The sequence below is a fragment of the Porcisia hertigi genome, chromosome 25 (assembly GCF_017918235.1).
Source record: "Porcisia hertigi strain C119 chromosome 25, whole genome shotgun sequence".
NCBI lineage: Eukaryota > Euglenozoa > Kinetoplastea > Trypanosomatida > Trypanosomatidae > Porcisia > Porcisia hertigi.
The window spans coordinates 64,305-81,646 of record NC_090584.1 but is presented as its reverse complement, the minus strand read 5'-3'; the positions used below and the strand labels follow the sequence as shown (position 1 = coordinate 81,646).

Genomic DNA, 17,342 nt, shown 5'->3' with positions numbered 1-17,342 from the left:
TGTGGCGCTTTCGGTCGCTCATTACGTTTGCCACACCCCTTCCTCCCCCTCTCCCTCCCCCTCTCCCTCCCCCTCTCCCTCCTCCCTCTCCCTCCCCGCCCTCCCTCCCCCCCACAAGTCTCTTCGCCTATAGGATCCGCTTGTGGCGTATATTCTCACCGATACGCGTGGGCACGCACACACACACACAAACACACACTGCGCGTCAGTGGTGTAGCTGACACTTCCTGCCTTTTCATTAGTGTTTGCCTGATTCACTCGCCCCCCTCCCCTCCCCTCCCCTCCCCTCCCCCCTCCCCAGTTTATACTGCATCGCGTCTCCTCCAGACATTGTGCTGGCTTGTGTACCCCATCATTTTGTTCACAGAGCAACTCACCTCCCCCCTGTTCTCATTCGCTTTGCTAGACTTCTCCCGTCTTTGAGACACACACACACACATATATATATATAATATAAATATATATATACAATATTGGCGGTGATCGATCATACGTATCACACTCTCACCATCCTCTTCTCGGCGCACCTTTTTGCTATTCCCATCCGCAGTACAGTACATCACACGCATAAGTTCGGAGACTCTCTCTCCTCTTGTCTTTTGTTCTCTCGTTCACAGTTCTGCTGTTATCTGCGCGGGTTGTTTTTTTCCTTCCTGGCAGCGAAAAAGGGTGGCGATGTCCAGCGACGCCGGATCCGTGAGCGCCCCGACGCCGACACCGTTTGTGTATGTCAACGGTGATCGGCTGTCGTTGATGGAGGATTATCGTCTTGCCCTCTATCAGTACTTTCCTGAAGGCACAAAGCTCTTCGACCCGAGGCATTTGCCGCCGCGCGAGGTGCCCCTCTCCACCTCGGTTGATGAGAGCGGTGTGACGCTGCCTAAGCTTCTCCCAAACGCACAATACCATGCCTTCTTCAAAGACCCCCGCACCGGGTCTCTCTATGCTACTGCCACCAAGTACGTCTGCCTTTACGTCTCTCACCTGCCCTTCGATACAACGCCGGAGATGCTGGGCCGGTACTTCGAGACATTTGACATGGTGAAAGAGGCAGATGTTTTCCCAGGTCAAAATGTGAGCTGTAATGGTCGAGGCTGGGTCATCCTACACGACCCCAGCAAACTCCTCATCATTCCGCGCGTCCTCCAGTTCTACGGAAAAGATTTTATTTACACTGAGCTCAGTGACCGTGAGCCAGCGAGAGAGAAGCTCTACCAAATGCTGTCGGAGTCGATGCTCCCGCCGCCCCCGCCGCCGCCGCCGCCACCACCACCACCGCGCGCCCACATCATTTCACACCGCATCGATGTCCTTCCGCCGCCCCCACCGCCGCCACCGCCATCGCACAATCCTAATGTTCCAGCGCCGCGCAGCAGCATCATAGTGGAGCGACGTATCCCGCCCACTGCGCTTACTCCCATTGGTGGCGGACTCGACTACGAAGGCCCCGCGCTTCCTGCCCCGCGCAGCCAACAGCGCCTGCAGGCATCTACTGCGTCTAACACGACCACTGCACATGCACCCATCGTGCCCCTGGCTAGTTCCCCTGCAGCAACGCCCGCGGCAGCTGCTGCGTTGCCGAGCAACGCTGTCACCAAATCGAAACCCATAGCAACTTTTATCACCTACATAACCGAGAAAGACGCCGAGGACGCCGTGCGGGAAGAGTACTTCTGGCCGAACCCTATTTTTTCAGACGAGGTGCAGGCCTGCATAGATGCCCGTGGCTCAGCCGTCGTTGTTTTCCTCCTTTCCAACCCACCCACAATTTTCGGGTACGCGCGAGTGTTATCAAACGGAACGCCCGGCCGACGCGACGTCAAGACGTGCCCTCTTGAGTGGGTACAGCATCACTGCTACATTCCAGAAGCCGCCACACGGTCGTTAGACGGTGTATTGCTCTTCAAGCAGCGGGACGGCTCGCGTCTGAGACTGGAGACAGGTGCTGATGTGCGCGACCTAATTGACAGTTACATGTTAAAGGCGGAATCGAACTTTTCTCCGTCGCACGCCGGCCCAAGTATTCCACTGCCACGCGGGCGTGGTGGGATCGCGCGCAACGACCGTAGCATGGCAAGGCTGCCTCCATCGACGCTGCCGCCGCCGCCGCCGCCGATCGGCCGCGGTCGAGGCGGCGCTGGCGTTTTCTTGGCCACTCCGCCAATCCCTATCAGCGACAGTGGACTTGCCATCCCGGTTCCCGCTAGCCGACGCAATCAAGCGAACAGCGGTGGCACTGTGAATGGCATCACCAGTCCGTCAGGCAAAACTGGCAGCGGCAACTCTCGTGGGCAATCACCGTCCTCTTTCTCTATAAAGCTACCAGCGCCGGCTTGCGCTCGAGTATCGGCAGTGGCCGTCGCTGGCTCAACGCCTACATCTAATGGCAACGACATAGGAAGCAGCAGCAACGGGAACAGCTCCACGAACGACATTGTCTCCTCCCCCACTATCCCCCCAGCACCTCGCTCCAAAAAGTCGGGTGTTCGTTGAGGCTTTTTTGCACTTGTGTGTGGTGTTGGGTCTGCAGAGATGGTGCGTGAAATACTTGAAGTGGCGTCGTGCCAGCAGTGCCCAGCGCCAGTGCTCTCTTTCTCTGGTCTGCCCTTCATGTGCGCGCTATGTTCCTCCGTAGAGCGTTGGGTGCCCGATGTGAGTTTACGCGTATGTGCTTCTCGATTTGTGATGGCGACTGCCTGATGTCTGTGCGTTGTTTCAGTGTGGCATTCGCCACATCTAGGCTGGCATCCACCCGCTACACATGCAGAGGATGTTCGCCGCTCTTTCTCTGCCCCCCTCCCACCCTCCCACCCACCCACCCACCCACCTACCCACACACACACACACATGCTCTCGCCTCCTACACCCGAACACTATTCTTGATCAGCACGCCATCCGACACAACTATCATCACAGGACTTTCCGAATCGCGTGTTCGTTTTCTTATTGTCGCCTGTGTGCGTGTGTGTGTGTGTGTGTGTGTGTGTGCGTGTTTAATTATATATTTGTCCTGATAACTCTCCCGGTGGCCTGTGCGAGTGGTCCCTTTTTTGGGTGGGACTGGCGGCTTTTTTCTCCCCCGCAAAATGTTTGTCTCCCTTTCTTCCCCTTCCCCAAGTATGAGTATGTGTGGGCGCGTAATGAGAACAAGGCACCTCCATCAGCCGTTTTTTTTTGTGTGTACGGGTGGTTTGCCCTGTCTTTCCTGTCTCTACCTTGTTCTGCCTTACTGCTCATAATGGATACTCATCTGTGTACTAAGGCATCTCAAATATTGTAATGAGTCGATATGGGTATGTAAACGTCGTTGCTGTGCGCACAACTTGGCATTTGAGTGGGTGCGACTCTCTCTCTGTGTGTAGGTGTGGTGTGGATCTGCTCACATAGACGCGCCAGCACAAGTATGCACGGACCTGAACAGACAACACTCGCGTACCCTGACACGTGCAACGCTTGTTTCCTTCCCCATTTTCCTTCGTGTGTCCCTCATGTGTACTCTAATAATAAATCCTAAAGCGAAATCCAAGAGCATCTGAGACACACATGTGCGTACACAACAGCGTTGTGAGGGGGGGGATATATGGGGCACTCAAGTCACCCACACAGAGAAGGTCTTCTCTCGTGCTCAAACAGGAAAAAAAAGCCAACTAAAAAACGTCGACGAGAGAAGCCGTGATATCCACATAGACGTTTCTCGCACTCTCCGTATCTCGTCGTGTCACGGCTGGCTGGCGCTACCCCCCCCCCTTCGTCGATAATTTTACCCGCTCTCCAGCTTGTCCGTCGCTCCTCAGGGTGTGGTCATGCTCCTCTCCTCGGTTATCTTGATTCTCATTCCCCCTCCCCTCTCTCTCTCTCTCTCACACACACACGCACGAAAAACAAACTTTTCGGTTGTGTCTCCCAGGCACCCGTGTGGAGGATCCTCTCACACCATTTTGTGGAATGCTAGGGCGTGAAGTGACCGAGGGAGAAGCGTCGCGCACCGGCAGGGTACTGGGCGCGACCGTGCCCTGATGTGGCGCTGCCGAGTTCTGTGCTTGACCTTACACGGCAGCCATCTCGCCCATCACGTGTTCCCCTCACAACAAGTACTGCTGCCCCTCGCCGTAGACGTGGGTGCTGAATGCGGGCCGCATGGGTCGCGGGATACAGCTCACCCTGCTCCAGCTGGGGTGGTGCGGATCGCGCAGCAGGTGTCCGTGATGGGGGACAAGAGGTGCGGCGACGCGGTGGGATAAGAGAGGGGTCCGTCGACTCCGTGACTCGATTCTACGACAGAGACGTTCCGTCCTGGAGGGTCAACCTGCAACCGCGGCGCAGCAGAGGCACGCTGACGTATCTGCACTCAAATCTGCTTTTTTTTTCTGTTCATCTTCTGTAGCTATCGTGTCCTCAGCGAAGCGGTGCAGCTGTGGACGTGATCGCTAGCACTGACGACAGGGTTACAGTGGCCCATCAAATGGAGGACAGAGTGCTTTACAGTCCCCCTTGAGGCGTGCTATGCGTCTGTGTTGTAAGCGATGACCGCTTTGGGGAGCGGCTGCATTGTGTTCAGGGGAATACGTCGAAGGAACAAAAAAAAAAACACGCGAGTGGAGCGCAGTTTTCCCGCTGACGGTGCTCTCGATTAGCTGTTGCTACGTTTTTCATCTCCTCCTGGCGGGGATTGGGGAGTGGGGGGGGGGGAGGGTGGCGGCGCAGCGCTGCTCAAACCCACCACGTTCGAAAACGAATGTCTTGCGCGCAGGTGAAAAGTTTGTGAAGTTGCCAAACAAAAGGAAAGACTCGTCCCTCTCCCCTCATCCCCTACCTCAAAGCAGGTCAAGCACCTAGGATGTGAGCCAAGCAGTGCAACCGGGCGTGCACTTGAGCACCTTCCAAAGGCAGGGGGTATGTAGCGATCGATGCGAAGCTATTACGGAAGGAGGCGGGCATCCTCCTGCAGGGACTCTGCCCCCCTGCAGGCGTTCATCTTTGAAAACCAAAGGCACTTGTCCACACGGGCCGCTTCACCAGTAGTCAGATTGGTGTTCTTCTCGCTCATATTCTTCCAAATCTCCCTCACCTGACACGCGCTCCGTGTGTCGAGAGCACGCGATAAGGCGTGTACGTTGGTCTATATTTTTGTGTTTCGGGGAGGAAGCGAATTTGAGGAGGGAGCCTTGATGATGAGGGAATCTGCATCTCCTTACATGCCTGGACTTATTATATGTGCACATACCTTTGTTCTCTGTGCGTCCTCTCTCTCTCTCTTTGCCTTCGCCCCTGTGCCTTCTCGACCCCTCCCCTCTCCCCTCTCCCCTCGCCCCCCCCCTCCACCCAGGTGGAACAGGACGCTTTTTATTCAACCTCATGCAGATGGGGGCACATACACACATAGACAGGTAAACACCCGATAATACATGCATATCGAACGACATACATAGACACAGAAATTGGAGCACGCGGCATGGAGACGCCCGGGAGCTGGTCGCTCTCCAACGCATCCACGCCCCCGCAGCGGGCAGGGCGTTCGCCCTCTTCTATTGCCACCCCCAGCCGTGTGGAGGCGCTTTTTGATGCGCAGACATGCGTTTCTTTCATTGATGGGACGCCGTTATTCGATGCTGCCGAGGGCGACGGAAAACACCCAGCGGTGACGTTCAGATACGCGGGTGCCGAGAGTGAGAGTGTCCAATCGCATCAATGCCGGTCCTGCTCGAGCACGTATCGTTTGCGCCACTCCTTGAAGCAAATAGAGGAACAGTACGTGACCACAATAGAATCCCTGCGCCTGCAGCTGCAGGAGGCAGTGGCCCAGCGCGCTATGGCCGTCAAGGAACGAAATGCGCTGCTAAACTCCGCTGACACAGCTGTGGCACACCAAGTCCAGGCGGAGCAGGAGGCCCAGGAACTCCGAATGAAGATGACAGAAGCGTCGCTGAAGAACGAGATCCTGCAACGACGTGCGCTTGAGCTCGGCAAAGAGAACGCTGACGACAGAGAGAGATACTTAAAAATGACGCGGGCTCTCCTCGAGGAAGCCGAGACCGCAGAACGCGCTCAGGTGGAGGCTGCCGAAAAGGACGAGACCGCGTTGCTTCTGCAGCTGTGCACATCCGATTTGGCGAGAGTCTCAGCATTGACGCCGGCGACATCCAGTAGTATCCCCCCACAGTGGGCGGTCGCTGCGGTTAAACTTCCTGCTACTAAACACCTCAGCACCTGCAGAAACCTCTCCACAGATTTTTCCTCGATCAACTCGTCGCCGGGGCCCTCTGACGAGAGTCGTGGGCGGCAAACGTGTTCGCCGCGTCACTCACCGCAGCGGTCACTTTCTGCGCCAGTGGAGATGCGGCGTCTTCCATACTTGTCTCATTCCAAAAACACTGAAGGTCATTGCGCTGCCGTCACTTGTCGCTGCAGTCCCGGGATTGCGCCAGTCGTGGTTGAGACAAGGGCTGCCGTGGTTGACGACTCAGTGCGTGAGAAGATAAAGAGACTGGAGTGGAACCTTGAGCAACAGCGCAGCTCCTATGAGGTGCAGCTGGCGGAGGAGCAGGCCTTGACGAGGGAAATGCAAGACGAAATCGACGATCTAATCGAGAACGAACTCATGCTGCTGGAGACAAATGACCGTGTCGCGCTGGAGAGGGATTCTGCTGAGGCTGTCATTGATATTGTGCGATGTTTGCGAACGCGCCTTGGCGTCGCGCTTCCTGCGAGACCACCGGCTTCGCAGGATGTGCTTGCCACCGATCCGACCCGCCCGGGAGCGGCATCTACGACTTGCTGCGGCACACATGTTGGCGAGTTGTGCGAAGGGCAGGAGCTGCCAACATCAGAGGTGGTGCCGGCGGTCTGTGACGGGCCTGCGGACGTGTTCTTTGCGTCCTCGGCGAATCCGCAGGATTTTGCCAGCACAGCGAATGAGACCAGGCCAACCGTGCACGAGATTCGCGACAATAACACATGTTGCCCCACCACTCTGGTCAGTGCAGGTGCTCAGCAGGAGAGGATGGAGCTTCTTCTTCGCCAGGTCCTGAAAGAGGTGGAGGGTCAGCGCCGTCAGGCGGAGGAGACGTACTCAGCGCTGCGGCAGTTTTCGCGAATATCCACGCACAATGACGAGGCGCTTTTCCGCGCAGTGGGGCGAGTGGAGACAGCCGTAAAGGCACCTAGGCGTACCGCCGGGTTTCCAGAGAGTAGTCCGGCGGATGTGCAGCCAGGCGCTCCAATTAGCAGTACTTGCCGCTGCCCTCCACCGCAACTACACAGAGGGGCACGAGGGACTACCAGCGCTGCAGCCCTCCTCTCCCCAAGCACCACTACGAGTTCAGCAGCGGCGGATGTCTCGAGAACGCCCACGCCCCCCTCACCGAGTATGAACGTCGTGGTAGCTGAGGAGGAGCTATTCGATCCCTCTCGCATTCGCGTAGACGCTTACTCGGCCGCGGAGAAGATGGCGGCTTTTCTGAGCCAAGACTCACTGAGCGAGTCCTCTAGTGGGCGGGTCTTGCAGACGCCGTATGACGTCGATTAGTCACGCCTGCGCAGCATCTTTTTCCTGCATGCTCTCTCTTAATCTCCTCGCCATGACCAACGGCCTCTCTCGAATCCGTGCCACTCTTATCTGAAGCGGGGTAGTGAAATGCTGTGCCTGAGAGGGGCTGGGCAGGTTCTGCGACGCCCGTCTACGCCGAAGGCGCAGGTTGGCCATGGCGGTCACCTGGTCTCATTTGGCCCCTCAAATTTAGTGTGTATTGATGGGTTTCCCATATGTAGATCTATATATCCCCACACCTTCAAGCCCGCGCCCCCCCTCGGTGCACTCAAACAAGGTTTTCTGGTTGTATGCTGCACAGGTGAGGTCAACGAGTTCACTCACTGCAAAGTCGGGGGAAGGGGGGGGGAGGGAATTCGCCTCTCAAGGGGAGGTGATAACGGCTATGACCTCGACATTTACTCGTTGTTCGCGCAGCCAGAGAGTCTCCCCCCTCCCCCCCTGCCCCCCTGCTCACAGCACTTCTTCATCATGTCGACGTTACCTTTTTATTTGCTTGTGGTGTCGATCTTACATTCCCTGCGACCCTCTCCCTCTCTCTCCTTCTCTGTTCCTCGAAGTACCCTTTGAGCGCTTTTGGTTGAACCACGCCATCTCTGTAGTTTCACTACTTGTCGCGAACGCAGAGAGGGGGACGGTCAGACAAGAACCCTCTTCCCCCCCCCCACCAAGGACACACACGCACATACACGCACAGATAGGGAGACCCGGCTATTATTACATTCATCCTTCCCCATTCTCTCCTCGTACTCTCTCCCCCCCCCCCCCGGGACGCACATAAGGGAACCCACTGGAGCACGACTAGGGAGCCCTGCTGTCAGCCGCCATCGGCACAGCGTGCGAACATACCCACGCGCGCAGAGAGTACATCACCAGCATCTCCCGTGAGGGTCGTCGTTGAATCCACAATGGTGAGGCCTCAAAGCGTGCACACTGCCGGTAGCGACTCTGCCTGCCGCGCGGGTGGTCTGAAGCGACAGCGGGAGCGTGAGGTGGCCGCGAAGCTCCAGGAACAGCGGGTGGAGGATGTGATGACACATACCACACAAATCGTTGACGCGATTGCCAGCATCAATGGCAGCTACGTGCTCACCCTCAATGACGAGCGGGCACGGCTTGCGAACCAGGTGGAGATGTTGCAGGCTCACTCTACCAAGCAGCAGCAGGAACAGGTCGAAAACACTAGTAAGCTCCTCCTTAGTGAACTCGCACGTATTCGCAGCATGGTGAGCAGCGGTGTCAAGGAGCGTCTTGTTGAGTCGCTGCGGGAGGAGGCTGACAAAGGCCATGCCCACGTCTTCGAAGCAGTTTCGCACCACGTGGATGATGCCCTCAGCGGTACCCTTGCGGTGCTCGACGGTGAACTGTCAGCTGAACGGAACCTGAATCACACTCTCGTGGTGCAACTTCGGAGCTACGCGAAGACGCTTTTAACGGAGGTCAAAGCCGCCACGGTGCGCGCCTTTCAGGCAGAGGTGGAGGTCATTCAGCGCGATGTACTCGTGGCGAAGCTGCGAGCTGCCTGCGCCTTTGCTGAGAACCGACTTATTCGCCATGAACAAGAGGTGGATGCGCTCATGCGGGTGGTGGCACAGCTCGCAGAGAAGAGTCGCTACGCCGAGTCGGCCCGGGCAAATGTACGCCGTGCACTGCGCCACGTGCGTCTGCTGGAACAACACCTGGGTCTTGACGAAATTGTGGCTGCTGTGCAGGCGGAGGTGGCGTCTGCATCTCCTGGCACCTTCTCGGAGTCGCGGCGGGGAAGCGAACCTCCGCCACCGCCTGACCCCTCTCTGCGGTCCACTGCGCCGCACTACTTCGCTCTCAAGATGCTTGAGCACAAGGAGATGACGCTGACCGACCTCGTCGACTCGTGGCAGGAGCAGGAGTCGCGAATCGTGGAGGCAGAGGAGCGCTACAGGCGCCTTGAAGACGTCGTGAAGCGCGTGCAGCACGACGCCCTTGTCGTGCACCAGCGGTACCTGGCGGAGAAGCAGCGTCGCGAGATTGCCGACAGGCGAATTACAGACATGGTGCGGGAGCGGATACAGCCACAGAAGGACCCGGCGATCTTGGAAGAGGTGCAGCGACTACGTTGGGCATACACGGAGGTGGTGGACGATGCCGCCCAGCTGGCGGTGAATCTGAAAGTATGCCGCGATGAGCTTCAGCACTCGCAGGAAAACGTAGCTCGTTTGTCTGCCGAGGTGCTGCAGCTGCGGCGCGACGCCGAAACAGACCAGGTGGCTATCACCATTCAAGAGCTCCGCAGCGAATATGCTGCGAGAGTGCGTGGTCTCGAGGAGGCGTCAACGCGAGCCCAGGTGCAGCTGAGTCTCGCCCAACAAGTGTCGATGCAGTACGGGGTCGCTGCCACCGAGGCCACGGCAGCCCTGCGACGGGCCGCGCAAGCCAACGCAGAGTTGAGTGCTGCATCCCTGCAAGTGAGCACTGGTGACAGCCGCGCAGCGGCGACCGCGCGTGCACCGTGGAGGGAGCAGTTTGAAGAAGTGGAAACGCAAGCTGAGAGAGTTCTCTCCAAGACGACGGAGATCAAGGAGTTTGCTAATGCGCACGGCGAACTGTTCGACGCTCAGGTGAAAGAGCTGATGCGACAGTGGACACGCATGAGGGAGTCGGACCGGACGACAGGCAGCTGTGCTCTGACCGATGAAGCCATGGAGTCACGCACTCTTGTCTCCTCGTCCATCGGAGCGGAGGAGTCCGTGGAGAAAATGAATGCGGTTCTCAGCGCTTCCCAGTTTGCGCTGCGCGAGGCGCTCGTGCTTCTGAATTCGTCCCTACAGAGCGTAGACGTGGAAAGGTCGCACCTTGTGGACACGTCGATATCGGATGCGCAGTACGTCTCTGAGCTGATGGCGGAGGTGCGACGCGTCACGGCAGAGCGGGACCATCTCCGGGCACAGGTGAGGGTATGCCAGGGATTGCTGGAAAAAAACCACGTGACGGTGGTGGAGCGCGCGCTGATGCACGATGTTCCCGTGGAGGACTCCCTCAACGTGGCCGAGGCCACGGAGCGTATCGAGGTGCTGAAAAACCAGCTGGCGGCGGCAAAGCAGATCTGCGACCGCTCGCTGACGGAGGTGAAACAAGTCACGGCTGAGAAGGAGGGTGTGGAGCTGCGTTTTTCAGAGATGGCGCGCGCGCTCGAGGTTTTGCAGGGGCACACTAGTCGCCTTACTGAGAAACTGCAGAGCAGCCTGGCGAGGGAGTCTGCACTGATGGAAAAGAACGCAGCGCTGCAGACGCAGATCACAGATCTTGTGCAGATTTCAGAGGAGCCCGGAGATGAGGCGGGGGTGTCGTCTACAACACCGCACGCCACGGCAGCCTCCCTAACCGATCTCTTCTCCTCTCTGCAGGGGATGTTGGGCAGCCTCGGCGACGAAATCAACGCGCTCCGCCGCGAACGGACTGAGGGGGCAAGAGGAGACGCGCATATCGGAACTGGCAACAACCGCGGCTCTGGCGCCGAGGGGGCGGACGATGCGATGTTAGTCGACTCCCTGAGCCGCTCTGGAATGATGAGCGTGGTTCGTCTAGTGAAGGATACGCTTCACAAGGCTGGTCTGCTAAAGGCGTCCCTGAAAAATGTCGCTGGGGCTCAGGCTGCCTATCTGTGTGATGCGGCTGCCTCAGTCTCTGAAAACAGTGTTGTGGGGGACGGCGATGGGGTCACCTCCAGTGCTGTACCGGCTCCACCACCCGAGGCAAAGCTGCGGGCACTGGAATATCGCTCTTCGCTCGCGGAAGCCAAGCTGACAGGCATGGCAGCGGAGCGGCTGGAAATGCGGGAGCGCCTGCAGAGGTTCGAGAGGACCGCGGCAGAGATGGAGGCGGCGAATCAGCGGCTCCTCACAATTTCGAAGAGCGTCATGGAGAAGCAAAATGCACTCAAGACGGAAAACGAGCAACTCCGAGCGCAGGTACGGGCATTAACGGAAGCCGCCACTGCCGCCAAGCCTGCAACGCCGCCGCCGCCGCCGCTTACAGAGCATCCGACATCGCCGGTGCCCATTACGGCACTAGCACGCTCTCTGGTGGACGCTCCAGCCCCAGACGACACCCCATGCCAGCATGTCGAGGAGGGTATGCCGGTTGCATCGAGACCAACTCAACCCGCGACCACACCGCCGGTAGCATTCTCTCAAGTTGATAACAGGTGTCTTACGGATGCATCGATGACGAGCAGGCGGGAACAGGACGAGGAGGCCGAAGGGAGACCGGAAAGCGTAGGTGCCAACGTGATGGGGACACCCCCATCCGAGTTCATGAGAGAAGAGCGCGTATTGGAAACTACAGCGTCGCTAGATGCTGAGGAGGATGCAGGCGAGTCAGCGTCCCTGCCTTCTGAGTAAAGAAATGCTTCGATCTGCATCCCATGCTTCTCTCTTTAGCTCTTTTTTTTTTTGCGCCCCCCGCCCCCCGCCCTTCCCTGTGGTATGTTCAAGAGGGTCTTTATGTCGTTGATGGCTGTGTGCGCTCCTCTCTCGGAGGTGGTGAGCATTGCCCTTTGTTTTCTTGTCAGGCATGCCGACTACGGTTCTCGAAAAGAAAGGGGTTCGGTGGAACGTTGGGGATTAGCTGAAGAGCCAGCAAGGGGCTCGTGATCTTTAACCCTTCTTTCCTCCCCCCCCCTCCTCACGTTTTCCTCCACGTGAACAAACCGGTTAAACAGCACACCCAATAAAAAAAATGAGGTTCTGACCGATGCGGGGTGGACGTGACGACGACAACATGTGCGGCTGCCCTAAAGTCAGCCCCGCTCTAAGGTGTCTCGCACACCTACACATGTGTCTTGCACTGCATGTATCTTGGTTGCTATACAGCTCGACGGCCACGCTGCTCGCAGAGCCTCTTCTTCACACTCATTTGGCTCAATCGAGGGGTAGGGTGCGGGGTGAAGGGAAAAGGAAGTGCGAAACCGAACTTCTTCACTCAATGCAGTGGCGCTGTGTGTGACCATCTTTGACTTTTTTTTACACCGCGTGTGTTCCTGCAAGGCAACTCTAAAGGCTCCTTTCTTTGTCACTGCAGAGGTCACTTCGTCTGCTTTCCCTCTTTGTGGTTCCCCCTCCCCCCTTTGCTCTCTTCTCCACCCCCGCTCTTGCCTTGGACGGTGTGCACTCGCGGCAGGGACCCTTGGCTGCGTACAGCTGTTGCCTCACCTTTCATTCGCCTCATCACTCTTTTTGTTTGTGTAGTTGCGTCTTGACAACCCATCACTAGGCTGATCCCCCCCCCTCCCCTCCCCTCCCCTTTCCCGCACCTCCCCCCCTCCCCCCAATCATACAATCACCCCGTCTTATGTGTAGGTGTGTGGGTGCGTATAATTTACCCTATACAGTCTCACCAACGAAGGAGCGGGGCAGTCCTCACACACACGCACACACGATTATATTCTCGCTCACGCTTTGTTTTTTGTTTTTTTAGTTCATCCAGAAAATGAGCGAGCGAAAGTCCGACGTGAAAGTGGCGGATATGAGCCCAGAAATGCAGTCGGACGCCTTGGATATTGCCGCTAAAGCCACCAAGGAGCATCACCTAGAGAAGGACATGGCTGCGCACATCAAGCGCGAGTTTGACAAGCGATATTTTCCTACATGGCACTGCATCGTCGGCCGACACTTCGGCGCCGATGTCGAGCACGAGAGCAAGCATTTCATCTATTTCTTTATTGGGCAGTTTTCAGTGCTGTTATGGAAGACAACGTAGGACAATGTTTGTGGAGGGGGGAGGAGGTGGGGCCGCTGTGATGTCCGCTCTTGAGGCGTCTGTGGCGCGCCCATTCGTTTGCGCGTTTTTTTTCGGGTTTTTATTTTTATTGTCGAGTAGTTGCACTCCGCCTCCACTGCCGCGAGCGTGTCGCTCTAACTGTGGATGAGCGCGCGCGCACACACTTATGCAGAGGCGCATTATAGATACATCCACATATATGTGCCCGTTTATGTGTCTGTGCCTTCAAGCTAACCTATGTACATCAAAGAGGGCAGGGTACGGGCACACACACACACACACACACACGCACGCACACACACATCCACGCCCATGGGGGAGTCAGACAAACTCCCAACTTCTCTGTAGAAGAGCTTATTGTTGTGCACGTGCTGGTAGTTGTCGCGGTAGTGTTGCCCTCCTTTGCTTACCTCGTCCATGTGAATTGTAGCGTTGCGTCCTCCTACCCGGGACAAACCTTGGCCACCAATACGAATATACACAGTCCCCCCCCCCCTCCCCCTCCCCCTCTTCCCCCTCCCCCAACCGAGATCGGATTTGGGGTACACAGGTGTCTATGTCTTTGCGCGTCTGTCGCTTCTGAAGAAGCTGGTTTTAGTACAGCCCGTGCCCTCGAGGCTTCCCCACTGCAAGTCACGCATCTCTCCTGCATTGCCAGCACGTTTTGCGTTTCTCATTGTTATGTCTGTCTACTTTTGCACACACACGCGTCTGTCCTCAACACATTTGGTAACACCGCCGCAGCGTTTTGCATCGATGGATGTGCTTCGAATTGTCTACAACACTCCCCAGTGCGCTTCTTCACTTACCTGTCTGGGCTCACTCGCTTACCTGCCCCACCCGCCCATTCATTTCTCTCTCTCTCCTCGATCGTTTTGGTAGGCTTCTTTTGTGTGTGTGTGTGGTGTGTGGTGGTGGTGGTGGTGGTGCGAGTGTAAGACGGGTACGTGGAGCGGCTCATTGAGAGAGAACGGGGAGGGGGAGGCGGGGACGCCGTTGTTCTTCTGGCCGGGATAGACGTACAAACACGCAAAGAAATACACAAACCACCACCACCACCAACAAAAAAAAACACGTTTCGTCATGCTTGTCTGCGTCCGAGAGTTCGAAAAGTCTGAGTTGTCGGCGCGATATCGCAACTTGACCACCACACAACACTTTGAACGCTATTATTCTCTTTACGCGACTGAGAGTAGCGTCACTATTGTGGATGTCGCGGACAGTCGCGCGCGGAAAACTCTGAGCTATGATGTGCTCACTCGTTCCTCGTCCCAATTGTACGACCAGATCGTGGAGCCTCTCCTCATGACAGTACTGACACCAAACCGTGCACCACAGGCAGTTGTGGTGATTGATGGTCAATCCGCACACCGCCGCTGCACGCTACTGGATCCGGTGGAAGGGATGTTGACTCGCACCGTACGCGCCTCTGTCAGCCACCCCGACGTCATCTCTGTTTCAGTGAGCGCTGTCACACTGGAGGATAACAACACGCTCACCGACATGATGCCTGAGCCAAGCTGCAACGTTGCAGCAGAGCAGCCCACGATACTTGAGGACACCCATGAGCAGTTCACCTCGGTTGAGGTAACGCACTACGTTGTGCTGGACTCTCAGGCCACTTGGAACGGTGTACTGCACCGCATCACCACCGCTTTCGCCGAACTCAAGCATCAGGTTGTCACCCTCATCTTCGCTTTCCACGAGTCGACGGGCTTGCCCAACACAACGATGCAATTCGTCTCGTTTGCCGTCCACGAGGTTGCTCGCGGGATGAAGTCGTCACGGCACGCCATTTCCTCCGCAGCGGCGTTGGTGGAGTGTCGTTCGCCAACAGTCACGTTTACGGCAACCAAACTTGTGTACCTCCTGAAACCGACACTGCTGGGCCAGCAGCCCGGAGCCTGGGTCGCGTGCTTCTCTCCTGTGAGCCTTTTGGAGGCGTCTGAGCACGAGTCATTTCAGGAAGCCTTCTCTGTGGCCCAGACCGCAGCGCGCCTCTACAGCTCCCGCATCGCTCTTTTCAACGCCTGTGTTCCGCCGCAGGATCGTGGCCGTGTTGAGCCGATGACGGCTACGGGCAGCGTGGGCGGTTGTGCCGTCGAAAACGCGCAGGCATTGCCCGTGGAGCCCGGCGCTGCTGACACGGATGCATCTTACTGCGCTTCAGCTAACCCTCGGGGCGTCGACCGCCCTGACACCAGCGCCTTACAACACCACCTGGTGTACACACCTGGCGTCATGGAGGGGCGAGCGGCTGAGAGCGCCTCCGGCTGTGCCGCTTCGTCTCTCGGGACGGCTGTTCAAAATGAATCGCGGGGTCTGAACGAGAGCTGCGCTGTGCAGACAAAGCCGGATGCACATGCGGCATTTGAACTTCAGGAGTCGATCCAGCGTGGCGGTTCGGAAAAGCGACTGGCCACCCAGTACGAGCTCGGCACGTACTGTTCGGTGATGGAGCGGGCTCTGGCCAAACTGCGCGCCGAGATGCGCGATGCGAGGGAGCAGGTTCGACAGGAGAAGATGAAAAGACGGGAGTTGCAGTTGGATCTGGAGAGAATGAGGTCAAGATATGATGCCGCTGTCGACGAGAACCATCGACTGTTCCGGGAGCTGCGTACTCATCGTGATGCCGCTAAGAGCGAGCAGCGTGCGGGGCTGCCGTGCATTCCGTCGACACCCACCGGGCAACAGTCCCAGCATCAACCGCAACAAGAGCACCCCTTGGTGACTCGAAAAGAAGACGGCCACGAGGCGCACATTTTGAGAAGCGATTTGGCGCTTTTAGAGGCACGCGTGATGGGTTTAACTGAGCTCGTGGCTTTCCACCAAAAGGAGATTCAGGAGCACGTGGCGCATGAGCGATCGTATCGCCAACGAATTCTTGATCTGGAGTCGGAGGTGCACGAGAGAGAACGGGAGTCCATTGCAGACAAGGCCGCTTTGAAAGAGTTGCGGCGCGCTGCAGAAGCTGCACGGACAGCTGCGACGGCAGCGCCGGTGTCGATGCGGGCCGCCGACACGAGTCACGAAATCGCACAGCGGGACCTGCGTGGTGTGGAGGAACGCGCAGCGGAGTTAGAGTGTAACCTGCGTGACGCACTTGAAGCGTTGCAGAGCGAGCGCACTCGGCGGTTACAACTCGAGCACCTCATGGTGTCTCGGGAGGAGGAGGGGGTGGCACGAGCTGCATCGGAGCAAGCCGATGCCCTTGCGCGGAATCTACAACACACATATGAGGCGCAGCTGCGCGAGCTGAGGGCTGAAATGTCTGTCCTCCGTACTGAGCTTGCAAAGTCTGGGACACAATCGTTCGTGCAGCGCAACCTAGGCGATACCTCCAGCTATGCCGCCACGCCGACTAGTCGTCAAGGCCGCGACGACACCATAGCTGTCGACTCGCAGCGACCGACCCCAGCGCGCACTTCCCCAGTTCCCACCCCTTTTCCCACGCATTTCTCAGAGGCTCACAAGGAGACTTCTGTGAACAATCACCGGAGCGCTAAAGCCGCCACTGTATTGTCGTACCAACGCCGCCCGCTGAGCATGCAGTCCTTCGAGGAGTTTATGCGAGAAAAGCCGCATTATCAACTTCACCGCGCCTCTTTGTTGAGCCGGCGTCCGCGTCCCCCTGTGATGTAGGTGAAGCTTTGTTTTTCACGCGCTTCACCCTCCCTCTCTCCCCTCCCCCCCAAATAGGCGTGCGCGCGTCTGGCACCCCGTCTTGAATTGTCCTCGTTAAGATTTGTGGTGGCTCGCCAACCTACATGGTGACAGGCACGCGTTTGTCTGGCGTTGAGACAACTTCCCAGTTGTTCTCATCCTCTTGACCTTTTCACCCACCCCCCCCCTTCTGTACAGTGCACATCTCACCCATCCACCTCACTTCATTCCTCTTGACCCAACTTTGCCAGTGAGCCTGCACCTCTACTGCTGCACGTAGTGGAGGCGTGGTTTTGCGGTCGCATCAAGGTTTCTTGACTTACCGATACAACGTCGCCACTGTCCCTTGAAGCTGAGCCTCTCTTTTTTTCCATGC

The 17,342-nt window shown here is 57.4% G+C and overlaps 5 protein-coding genes across 5 annotated transcripts; all 5 read left to right on the top strand.

The window, feature by feature from the left end:
* Nucleotides 1-675: 675 nt before the first annotated feature.
* JKF63_04524 (uncharacterized protein) lies at nt 676-2,493 on the top strand (the record flags this gene model as incomplete). The annotated part of the gene is made up of 1 exon (XM_067900508.1): nt 676-2,493. The coding sequence occupies one exon, from the start codon at nt 676-678 to the stop codon at nt 2,491-2,493; it is 1,818 nt and encodes a 605-aa protein (XP_067756529.1).
* A 2,959-nt stretch (nt 2,494-5,452) lies between these two features.
* On the top strand, nt 5,453-7,525 carry JKF63_04523 (uncharacterized protein; the record flags this gene model as incomplete). Its single annotated transcript, XM_067900507.1, has 1 exon — nt 5,453-7,525. One exon carries the CDS (start codon nt 5,453-5,455, stop codon nt 7,523-7,525), a length of 2,073 nt encoding a protein of 690 aa, XP_067756528.1.
* Nucleotides 7,526-8,454: 929 nt separating this feature from the next.
* On the top strand, nt 8,455-11,925 carry JKF63_04522 (uncharacterized protein; the record flags this gene model as incomplete). The annotated part of the gene is made up of 1 exon (XM_067900506.1): nt 8,455-11,925. The coding sequence occupies one exon, from the start codon at nt 8,455-8,457 to the stop codon at nt 11,923-11,925; it is 3,471 nt and encodes a 1,156-aa protein (XP_067756527.1).
* A 1,087-nt stretch (nt 11,926-13,012) lies between these two features.
* On the top strand, nt 13,013-13,282 carry JKF63_04521 (uncharacterized protein; the record flags this gene model as incomplete). The annotated part of the gene is made up of 1 exon (XM_067900505.1): nt 13,013-13,282. The coding sequence occupies one exon, from the start codon at nt 13,013-13,015 to the stop codon at nt 13,280-13,282; it is 270 nt and encodes an 89-aa protein (XP_067756526.1).
* Nucleotides 13,283-14,386: 1,104 nt separating this feature from the next.
* JKF63_04520 (uncharacterized protein) lies at nt 14,387-16,945 on the top strand (the record flags this gene model as incomplete). The annotated part of the gene is made up of 1 exon (XM_067900504.1): nt 14,387-16,945. The coding sequence occupies one exon, from the start codon at nt 14,387-14,389 to the stop codon at nt 16,943-16,945; it is 2,559 nt and encodes an 852-aa protein (XP_067756525.1).
* Between the last annotated feature and the right edge of the window lie 397 nt (nt 16,946-17,342).